The sequence below is a fragment of the Nerophis ophidion genome, linkage group LG07, assembly GCF_033978795.1.
Source record: "Nerophis ophidion isolate RoL-2023_Sa linkage group LG07, RoL_Noph_v1.0, whole genome shotgun sequence".
Classification (NCBI taxonomy): Eukaryota; Metazoa; Chordata; class Actinopteri; order Syngnathiformes; family Syngnathidae; genus Nerophis; species Nerophis ophidion.
This window is the reverse complement of record NC_084617.1, coordinates 25,863,846-25,876,347: the sequence shown is the minus strand read 5'-3', so window position 1 is coordinate 25,876,347 and position 12,502 is coordinate 25,863,846. Positions and strand designations below refer to the sequence as shown.

General features: G+C 37.9%; 1 protein-coding gene across 1 annotated transcript in view; it reads right to left on the bottom strand.

The window, feature by feature from the left end:
• Nucleotides 1-10,459, bottom strand: part of ppp1r27a (protein phosphatase 1, regulatory subunit 27a) — a 13,724-nt gene extending 3,265 nt beyond the window's left edge. The window contains exons 1-2 of the mRNA XM_061905811.1: nucleotides 9,902-10,459; nucleotides 5,344-5,494 (exon numbers count right to left, since the gene is read on the bottom strand). Coding sequence (XP_061761795.1) covers nucleotides 5,344-5,494; nucleotides 9,902-10,277 — 527 coding nt within the window. The 5' untranslated portion in view covers nucleotides 10,278-10,459. The remainder of the gene's footprint in view (nucleotides 1-5,343; nucleotides 5,495-9,901) is intronic.
• Between the last annotated feature and the right edge of the window lie 2,043 nt (nucleotides 10,460-12,502).

Below are 12,502 nucleotides of genomic sequence, written 5' to 3'. Positions count from 1 at the left end.
ACAGTAGCAGTTAAATAGCATATTTTATGAAAATCAACTCAAAAAATGTAAATACAAATATTTAAGCTTATTGCCACTGCCAGGGTATTTAAGTTATCCTGTTTGTTATGGAAAATAAATATAATCTACATACAAATCTCTGAGCCACAATCATAACATCTGAACAGGCAATTTCTGAGGTAACAGCAGAATTTTTTTTTTTATCAGGGATCTTATGTTTAAAAAAACTATATTATAGGTAGTGGGCTGTTTTAGGGAATTTTTGATCAAATTATCTGTAGTAGCAATATTAATAATGTTGTGTTTATTCTGCGTAGTGCACTTAAAATAATTATGGCTTCACGGTGGCAGAGGGGTTAGTGCGTCTGCCTCACAATACGAAGTTCCTGCAGTCCTGGGTTCAAATCCAGGCTTGGGATCTTTCTGTGTGGAATTTGCATGTTCTCCCCTTGAATGCGTGGGTTCCCTCCGGGTACTCCGGCTTCCTCCCACTTCCAAAGACATGCACCTGGGGATAGGTTGATTGGCAAAACTAAATTGGCCCTAGTGTGTGAATGTGAGTGTGAATGTTGTCTGTCTATCTGTGTTGGCCCTGCGATGAGGTGGCGACTTGTCCAGGGTGTACCCTGCCTTCCGCCCGATTGTAGCTGAGATAGGCGCCAGCGCCCCCCGAAAGGGAATAGGCAGTAGAAAATGGATGGATGTATATCTAGGAATTGATATGATGGGAATTTTCCGATTGTTTGATGTTATGAGCCAGGGAATAAAATAACTACCCTACCCAGCATGCAACAGGAGTGACGAGCATGCGCGGTAGCCCGGTATAGGTTGTGTCGCCATGACAGCATCTTGTATGTTGTGATATGCACGCTCTGAAAGCAAACGTTAAGAACTCAGCCAACACTCCTCGTCTGCATTATTGATAAATAGACAGACAACACATATACTCCGCTGCTTCACAGCCCGCTGGATGTAGCCGGCAAAGTATTCCCATGCTAGCTAGCCGGTCTAGCAAGCACGCGTCATTCAGTCCAAAACGGCCCGATCTATCCACATCCAGAATTGTCTGGCGGTCGTAAGTGATCCCGGAGTGACCACGCTGTAAGCCAGCCATGAAATTTGCAGAATTGTCCGTTATTTTTGCCAAATGTTGCATCTTTACCAAGAGCCCCTCGACCCCGGGCGACGCCATCTTGTTAAGAAAAGGCGTTAACAAAATAAAAGCATGTAAACAACATACGCAAATGTGCGATAAAATAATTGTTGGCGTTAATAGATTGATGCGTTAACTCATAATTAACGCATTAATTTGCCCACCCCTAATATATATATGTATATGTGTGTGTGTATATATGTGTGTATAAATATGCATATATATATGTGTATATACATGCATACCGATATATATATATGTATATGTGTGTGTGTATATATGTGTGTATAAATATGCATATATATAGATGTGTATATACATGCATACCGATATATATATATATATATATATATATATATATATACATATATATATATATATATTTATATATATATATATATATATATATATATATATATATATATATATATATATATATATATATATATATATCCCATCCATCCATCCATCCATCCATCCATTTTCTACCGTCGCGGGGGGCGCTGGCGCCTATCTCAGCTACAATCGGGCGGAAGGCGGGGTACATCCTGGACAAGTCGCCACCTCATCGCAGGGCCAACACAGATAAACAGACAACATTCACACTCACATTCACACACTCGGGCCAATTTAGTGTTGCCAATCAACCTATCCCCACGTGCATGTCTTTGGAAGTGGGAGGAAGCCGGAGTACCCGGAGGGAACCCACCCATTCACAGGGAGGACATGCAAACTCCACACAGAAAGATCTCTCGATGAGCTTCAAGCACACCTGTGAAGTGAAAACCATTTCAGGTGATGACCTCATGGAGCTTATCAAGAGAATGCCAAGATTGTGCGAAAAAGAAATCAGAGAAAAGGGTTGTTATTTTGAAGAGATTAGAATATAAAAACATGTTTGCATTTATTTCACCTTCTTTTGTTAAATACATACTCCATGTGTTCATTTATAGTGTTGATGCCTTCAGTGACAATCTACAATGTAAATAGTCATGAAAATAAAGAAATACAATAAATGAGAAGGTGTGTCCAAACTTTTGGCCTGTACTGTATATACATACATACATACACATATATACGTATATAATCTTCTCACCCTGGTGGGGTGGTATCTGTGTCATCCTCTACCAGAGGCCTGGGAGTTTGAGGGTTCTGCGCAGTATCTTGGGTGTTCCTAGGACAGCGCTCTTGTGGACTGAGACATCAGATGTTGTTCCTGAGTCTATTGGAGCCACTTTCCTAGTTTGGGGGTTACTGCCCCAAACGGCAAGCGCCCCCACTACCACGGGGACCACGCTGGCCTTGACCTTCCACATCCGTTCCACCTGCTCCTCCAACACTTGGTAGTTCAAAAGTTTCTCGTGTTCCTTCTTCCTGATGTTGGCGTCCGCTGGGATTGCCACATCTATCACCACCACACTTTTCTGCTCTTTGTCCACAACCACTATGTCTGGTTGGTTGGCCAGGAGCTTTTTGTCAGTTTGGAAGCTGAAGTCCCACAGAACCTTGGCCCTGTTGTTCTCAGCCACCTTCTGTGGTATGGCCCATCGGGATTTGGGTACTTATATTCCATACTGGTTGCAGATGTTCCTGTATACTATCCTAGCCACTTGGTTGTGCCTCTCCATGTACGCTGATTCAGCTAGCATCTTACAGCCTGCTACTATGTGCTGGACTGTCTGAGGGGCTTCTTTGCACTGTCTGCACCTTGGGTCTGATCTACACTGGTAGATCCTGGCCTCTAAATAAACCGGAAAAAAACTTCCCCGGACCAACTGGACCAAACAGACCAAACTGTCCATTCAGTAAGTCACTTTAATATTGATCATGATACATACAGCACGCCGTGCGGGTTATTACAACTACAGTAAATACGCTGTCTGGCTAGCTGTGTACAAACAAAACATGAAATAATACTTTACAGATACTGTAATATGATTTTTTATGTTTTTCTCTCAGTACAGATTGGTGTCTTATCACAGTGTTGTGCATTACAAACACAAACGTGATTCTAGTGCTGACGTGGAAGCTAGCTTATCTCTTGCCGTAGTTAGCTTTTACGGCTAATATCTAAGCATGCCAATGGGTTACTACACTAGAAAAAGAGTTCCTCAGTGTTCGCTCTGAGAAAAACAATGTTGCTACAGTTTGGTTATTACACAGGTTACAGAACATAAATTGAGTATTGTTGGCAGTTATTCAATGCATTTCTAAAGTGATTTAGAAGTAGAATTGATTGGTTACCATCAGCTGCATTGCTAGCTACCAAGAACGAGACGATATTTACATGTTAGAATGCAAAAAAAAAAAAGTTTTCTTGTCTCTCATTATGATTGCGAAGGATAGGCAAAATTCCCCAAAAAGTGCACGTCGCCTTTAAGAGCTGTCTATTGGCTATTTGTTAGGCTGTAAAATGCAAGCAAAAATGTGAGTGAAAAACATCCCTCACTCCAACTACTCGGCATGGTGAATATCACAGTGAACCCCGAGGGGGATCGGGCCAAAACATCCAGTCTCATTTGCTAGCATTAGGGACGGCGTGGAAAAGTGGAGAGTGGCTGTGCGCAACCCGAGGGTCCCTGGTTCAATCCCCACCTAGTACCAACCACGTCACGTCCGTTGTGTCCTGAGCAAGACACTTCACCCTTGCTCCTGATGAGTGCTGGTTAGCGCCTTGCATGGCAGCTCCCTCCATCAGTGTGTGAATGTGTGTGTGAATGGGTAAATGTGGAAGTAGTGTCAAAGCGCTTTGAGTACCTTGAAGGTAGAAAAGCGCTATACAAGTACAACCCATATAGCCACGGATGGACAACGTAAACTTTGTTTTCCAAAAAAGGTTTGTAAATAAAGTGAGCGTGAAGGACAGTGCCTGGAAGACGAAGTGGATGATATTCATTGAATTAAAGAAATAAATCATCAAAAATATGATCGAGCATGTCACTAGTTTGTCATGCTACTGGTCCGTTGTTGTTTTTGCTTCATCTAGCAGAGGGGTGTCCAAACCTTCTGCGCTGAAGGCCACATCGGGCTACAAAAATTTGGTCTAGGGCCGAAAGCCAACTGCATGTAAAGTAACATAAACTGTATAACATATATATATATATATATATATATATATATATATATATATATATATATATATATATATATATATATATATATATATATATATATATATATATACATACATACATATATTTTTACATATATATATATACATATATATACTATACATATAAACACATATATACATATACATAAATACATTTACACATATACATACATACATATACATATATATATACACAAACACACACATATATATATATATATATGCATACATATATATGTAATTATATATGTATATACATATATATACATACACATACGTATATAATATATATATATATATGCGTATATACATATATATGTGTATACGTATGTGTACATATTATATTAATATATTGCACATATAATTAGTATAATTGTATATTAAGAGTATGTGAAAGTTTGACTTGTACCTTGTTTACTTCCATGACAACCTCCTTATAATTTTTGTAAACAATTAGAAATATCCATCTATCCATTTTCTACCGCTCGTCCCTTTTTGGGGTCAGGGGGGTACTGGAGCCTATCTCAGCTGCATTTGAGCGGTAGGCGGGGTACACTCTGGACAAGTCACCACCTCATCACAGGGCCAACACAGATATCAAGCAGCTAAAATGTGCCAAACATGAATAAATGTGGAGTGTATTGCGGTTTTCCCATCATGCTTTGTAATGGATTTTTTAAATGGTGTAATTTTGATTTTTTTTATTGTGCATGAAAGTTTTTGTTGTTTTATATTGTGTTGTGTGACCATGTCTGTTGGCATTTTTTGTTGGTTAGACCCCCCACCCCACACCCCCATGATTAGGGAAGGTTGGTTGCAATGGTTCATACAAGTAAATGCAGCGCTTTACTCCTTTCAAAGTGTTATAATTGGTCATTGGCCTGACTTGCTCATACTGACCACAAGATGGCAACAGATTATGATGTACCTTCAAAAATAAAATGAAATTTCCCTGCAACCAAAGTCCTGATTACTCACAACATCTTGCGAGCCAAATTGAAGACGTCGGCGGTCGGCGGTCCATAGAGTCCCCGATTCAGCCATTTTTCATTTTTCATTTCGGAATCATTTGACGTACCTCGCAATTTGGGGGAAGCCGTCACTGCAGGCCATGTGCAGCGGCGTCCAGCCGTCCTCGTCCCTCTGATGCACGTCTGCGCCGTACTTGACCAATAGTTTGACCACCTCCAGGTTTCCCGTCAGCACCGCCTCGTGTAGCGCGGCCATACCTGCACACAACACACCACATGATTTTATAGCTCACATGTACCTCATGCCCAATAAAACGTGTCATACGGCAAAAACTACAATGGCACTTTTTACAATATTACTTTACGGTAAATAACAGTGGTACTGTTTGTCCATTTACAGCAATTGGCTGTAAACAGATTTTACACTGATTTTACGCAACAAAACTGGCAGCTCAGTTGAAACAATTTTACGGTAAAAATATCACGGCAGCCTAACGTTTGTTGTTTTTTTTTCCAGTATTGCACCGGAAAAAACAACTATTTTAGGGTAAAAATACTGACAGCTCAGTCGCAACCATTTTACCTTAAAAATAGCAGTGGTACCGTTTACAGTAATTTGCTGTAAACAGATTTTACACAAAAAAAAACAAAAAACACAAAAAACTGTCAGCTCTTTTGCCAAAATTTTACCGTAAAAACAAAGGCTATTTTAAGGCTAATATACTGTAAAAACAATAATTTTACAGTAAAAATACTGGCAGCTCGGTCACAACAATTTTATCTTTAAAAATAACAGTGCTACTTTTTTCCATTAACAGTAGCGCATGCTGTAAAAACAATGGCTCTCGATTTTACGGTAAACAAAAACAGTACCGCTTAAAAATTATTAGTGGTACTGTTTTTGTATTTACAGTAGCTGTAAAAACAGATTTGACCGTTAAAAAAATAATGGCAATAGCCTATCATATTTACATTTACAGTAATACACTGTAAAACACACTTAACCCTTAGAAAAATTGTCTCCTCCATCGCCAGAATTTTACCGTAAAAATAATAGCGGCTGCCTACCGTTTTACCATTTACAGCAGGGGTCACCAACGCGATGCCCGCGGGCACCAGGTAGCCGGTAAGGACCAGATTGTTGCATCTGCTGCTCAGATCTTCACATATTTGTTTTTTCATTTTCAGTCTGACCCGTTTATTTCCTGTTTTTGTCCATCACTATGGTTACACATCAGTTCACCTGCTGCTCACGCCCCGCACACCTGCTATAATCACCGTCACTTTATAAGCCGTCCTCTTTTGTTTGTTCAGCCTGGGTTCATGATTTGCTTTTCACGCAACAAGTTACGCCTGCACTCTATTTCGTATGTATATTCTCGCTAAGCTTTTCACGCTAGCCATTCATTGTTCATTCCAGTTCTCATGCTGAAGTTTTTGTTTTACTGTTTTATGTGCCTACGTGCCAGTTTATTTCTCATTGTTATATATCCTAGCTTTTATGCTAGCGTCCTTTGTTTGTTTTATTTCTACTAGCTCTAGCATTTTTGTTATATAGCTCTTTTTGTTATTTAAATAAATTTTGTATATCTTACCTTTGCTGTGTTCAATTTCGACGCATCCTCGAGGGAATCGAACCCGGCATCACAATGCCAAACAGATGTAACACAGATGACCTTTCTCTTCTTTCCTGACAATTTAAATTAATGTTGAAGTAAATTAATTATTTCTATTGTAAAGAATAATAAACACATTTTAATTTAATTCTTCATTTTAGCTTCTGTTTTTTCGACAAAGAATATTTGTGAAATATTTCTTCAAATTTATGATTAAAATTGTTTAAAAAAATATTCTGGCAAATTTAAAAAATCTGTAGAAACAAATTTAAGTCGTATTTCAAAGTCTTTTGAATTTCTTTAAAATTTGTTCTGGAAAATCTAGAAGAAATAATGATTTGTCTTTGTTAGAAATATAGCTAGGTCCAATTTGTTATATATTCTAACAAAGTGCAGATTGGATTTTAACCTATTTAAAACATGTCATCAAAAGTCTAAAATTAATCTTACTCAGGAAAAATTATTTAATGATCCATAAATTCTTTTTTAAATTTTTTCAAAAAGATTCGAATTAGCTAGTTTTTCTCTTCTTTTTTCCGGCTGAAAAAAAAGAGTTGAAATTGAAGAAAAACTTTGTTTCAAAATTAAATTTTCATTTTTTTTTCGTGTTTTCTCCTATTTTAAACCATTCAATTAATTGTTTTTTTTCATCATTTATTCTCTACAAAAAACCTTCCGTAGAAGGAAAAAAATGTACGACGGAATGACAGACACAAAAACCCATTTTTTTTTAAAATATGGATCTGTTCTATATATATTTACTGTGAGAAATCATTAAGACGATCAGTGTTTTCACAAAGATAAGTATCATTATTATTAATAACATAGAGTTAAAGGTAAATTGAGCAAATTGGCTATTTCTGGCAATTTATTTAAGTGTGTATCAAACTGGTAGCCCTTTGCAATAATCAGTACCCAAGAAGTAGCTATGCTTTCAAAAAGGTTGGTGACCCCTGATTTTCAGTAATACACTGTAAAAACAATTTTCACCGATTTTAGGGTAAAAACTTGAAATCTCAATCGACAGAATTTTATCAAATAAATATAGTGGTAATGTTTTTCTATTTATAGTAATGTACTGTAAAAAAAAACAATGATGTTACGGTAAAATAACTGACAAAACTGGCAGCTCAGTGGCCAGAATTTTTCAGTAAAAATCAGTGGTACCTTTTCTCAATTTTAAAGTAATTTACTGTAAAAAACAATTACATAAATTTTAGGGGAAACAATGTAGCTCAGTTGTCATAATTTTACTGTAAAAAAAAAAACAGTGGGTACCCTTTTTCAATTTACAGTTACACACTGTAAAAACAAACGGCTGTAGATTTTTACGTAAAGAAAGCAGACTGCTCAGTCACCAGCATTTTACTGTAAAAAAAAAACAGGTACATTTTTGGATTTACCATAATGCACTGTAAAATTATTTTTACGGTAAAAAAACAAAAAAACATACAAAAAAACTAGCAACTCAGTGGCCAGAATTTTTCTATAAAAAACAGTGGTAATGCACTGTAAAATCAACGATTGTACGGTACAATAACAACAACAAACAAACTGGCAGCTGAGTGGCCAGAATTTCACTGTAAAAATCAGTGGTACCTTTTTTAAATGTACAGTAATGCACTGTAAATTCAATTACATACATTTTACGGGATAAAAATGGTACCTCAATTGTCATAATTTTACTGTAAAAAAACAGTTGTATCGTTTTTATATTTTCAGTTACACACTGTAAAAACAATGGCTATAGATTTTACGGTAAAGAATTCAGACTGCTCAGTCACCTTGATTTTACTGTAAAAAAAAACAGGTACCTAATGCCCTGTAAAATCAAATATTTTACAGTAAAAACAATTAAAAATTAATAAAAAAATGGCAACTCAGCGGCCAGAATTTTCCCATTAAAAATCAGTGGTAACTTTTTTCAATTTACAGTAATGTACCATAAAATCAATGATGTACATTTTACGGCATAAAAATGGTACCTCAATTTTCAGAATTTTACTGTAATTTAACAGTGGTACCGTTTTTCAATTTGCATTTACACACTGTAAAAACAACGGCTGTAGATTTCACGGTAAAGAAAGCGGACTGCTTAGTCACCAGCATTTTTTTACCGTGAAAAAACACTTATCCATTTTTGGATTTACTGTAATGCCCTGTAAAAATCAACGATTTTTCGGTAAAAAAAAAACTAACAAAAAAACTGGCAACTCAGTGACCAGAATTTTACTGGAAAAAAAACAGTGGTAACGTTTTTCAATTTACATCCATCCATCCATTTCCTACCGCTTATTCCCTTCTGGGGTCGCAGGGGGCGCTGGCGCCTATCTCAGCTACAATCGGGCGGAAGGCGGGGTACACCCTGGACAAGTCGCTAGCTCATCGCAGGGCCAACACAGAAAGACAGACAACATTCACACTCACATTCACACACTAGGGCCAATTTAGTGTTGCCAATCAACCTATCCCCAGGTGCATGTCTTTGGAAGTGGGAGGAAGCCGGTGTACCCGGAGGGAACCCACGCATTCATGGGGGGAACATGCAAACTCCACACAGAAAGATCCCGAGCCTGGGATTGAACCCAGGACTGCAGGACCTTCGTATTGTAAGACAGATGCACTAACCCCTCTGCCACCGTGAACAGTAATGCATTATAAAATCAATTGCATACATTTTACTGAGATAAAAATGACAGTTTGGTCATCATAATTTTACTGTAAAAAACAGTAGTACTGTTTTTCGATTTACAGTAACGCTGTAAAAACTATTTTTACGCTATAAAAAACACCTACAGCTCAGTAGCTAGAATTTTACAGAGAAAAAAAAAGTGGTACTGTCTTTTAATTTACAGTAATGCACTGTAAAACAATGATCATAAAACCTGTCAGTCCATTGGTCAGAACTTTACCGTATGAATAACAGTTTTTTCATTCACAGTAATTCGCTGTAAAAAAAAAAAAACAAGGTATATTTTACGCTCGAATAAAATCGTCAAAATCTACATCCTCGCACGCCATATGAAGTCAGAAATGGCGAGCTACTCACCCGAGGGAAAGAGCGCGTCCACACGAACCTTCCTCGTCCGGACGAAGCGAACGATCTGCTCCAGCTCGCCACGGCGCACCAGGTCCTGGAAGACGATGTCGTTGGGGAAGTGCACACTCTTCTTCGCGGGCACGGCCGGGATCACCGGGGCCGGCTTGTCCCGCGCGAGCGTGCGGCGTGTCGCGCCGTAGCGGGCGGACGTGTACGCGGGCGTGTAGTACGCGGGCGTGTAGTAGGATGGCACGCTGTGCGTACTGCTGTACTGACCTGACCCGTACCTTGAGGCGGCGCTGTACTGACCGGACTGTGCGAGTACGGGCGTGAAATGGGGGCGGCGCGTGTACGTGGACGCTGGTACGTGGTAATTGTACTTCATCCCTGCACCCGTCTTGATCCCCCTCCCCTTGGCCAAGCAGGGGGGACTTTAGAGACCTGGAAAGTTCCCCCCAAAAAGATCCTTTTGTCGTTCTTGTAAACCCTCACTTTCGTTCCCACCGACTTTATGCGCTTCCTTCTCTTGCACAGGCGGTCAGGACCTCGGTCTGATGGAAGGATCCAGACTAAGATCCCTTTATAGCCTCTGGAGGCTATTTCAGACCCGCACCAGGTGACTTCACCACACAGTCTTGTCCGAGACCCCCCGCCCCCACCACCAAGACCACTCGTAAAACATGTTGACTGCCAAAATGTTCCCTCCCAGTCTTGCAGAGGACGCAAACACATCAAATCAAACACTTCCAAGAACGCTGACCGGGATTTATTCTCATGGGTCTTTTGTTGGCGTGATGCTTTTGTACTAAAAAAAGTAGCACTTTTGTGCCAAACAAGATTATTTTGATTACACCAACCCAACTTTTTGGCTCTAAAAAACACTTAAAGCAGTGGTTCTTAACCTGGGTTTGATCAAACCCTTGGGGTTCAATGAGTCGGCCTCAGGGGTTCGGCGGAGCCCCCGCCACAGAGGTAAAGACACATCCGACTTATCGTGTACATAAAAACTTTTCCCTATCAGCGTATTATGGATACCCCCAAACAATGTTGCCTCTAATTTTCCATCTGATTTGCAGGTTGTTTGATTGATCAATTGAAACTTTTACTACCAGATTACAAAGGAAGATAATACATTATATGAAACAGTACAGTTTACACATATTCCCTACAATTGACCACTAAATGGTTACACACGAATACGTTTTTGAAGTTGGGTCCATGTTAATCAATTCATGGTAATGTGTGTAAGGTGTGTAATTTGTTGTGAGTTCATGCACTGTGTTGGTTTTGTTATTTGAACAAGGTGATGATAATGCAAGATTCATTTTGTGCACCAATAAAAGAACATGTGTCTTTTTCTTGAATTTGAAAAAAAACAAACATTTTATTTTTCACTAAAGAAGGGTTTGGTGAATGCGCATATGAGACTGGTGGCGTTCGGTACCTCCAACAAGGTTAAGAACCACTAACATAAAGAAACCAAGAAAATAAATGGTGATTTACGGTAAAAAAATAAAATCACTTCAGTCGGCAGAATTTTATTATAGAAAACAGTGGAACTGTTTATCAAAATAACACTAATGCACTGCAATTGTTCTTTACAGTAAAAAAAACAACAAAAAACTGTCAAAGTTTGTAGGAATTTTACTGTAAAAATAAAAGTGGTAATTTTAATTGACAGTACTGCACTGTCAAAACAACTTTACATTTGATGACAAAAACAAATGACTGGCATTTCAGTCATCACAATTTTACAACTATAGATTTTAAGGTAAAACAAATTGAGAGCTTAGTTGCCAACATTTTACTGTAAACAAACAAACAATGGTACTGCTTTTCGATGTAATAGTAATGCATTGTAAAAACAACGACTGTCAATTTACAGTATAAAATAACATTTAAAAAATAACTCACCTCAGTCGGCTGAATTTTACCGTAAAAAAAAACAATGGTACTATTTTTCAACTTACAGTAATGCACTGTAAAAACAACAGCCCATTTACATAAAAAACTGTCATCTAAGTTTCCAGGATTTTACTGTAAAAATAAAAGTGGCATTTTAAGGTAAAAAAAAAAAAAAACCTGGGAGCTTAGTTGCCAAACTGTTACTGTAAAAAACAAAAGTTTTTTTTACAACTTACAGTAATGCACTGTAAAAACGACAGTCCAATTACTACAGTAAAAACATAAATGAAATAAATAAAAAATGTCATCTAAGTTTTCAAGATTTTACTGTAAAAATAAAAGTGGTAGTGTTTTTTTTTACTGTAAAAAACAAAACAAAAAACAATAGTACCACTTTTCAATTTACAGTAATGCAGTGTAAAAAAAAAAGACCGTTAATTTACAGTAAAGAAGACAAAACAAAAAAAATAAACTGTCACCTCTGTTGGTAGAATTTCACAGTAAAAAACAGTGGCATTGCTTTTGAACTTACAGTAATGCAGTTTAAAAATGACAGTCAATTTGTGGTAAAAAATGTTTTTCAAAACTCATCTAAGTTGGCAGGATTTTCCTGTAAAAATAAAAGTGGTTGTCCATCCATCCATTTTCTACCGCTTATTCCCTTTGGGCTCGCGGGGGGTGCTGGTGCCTATTTTAGCTACAATC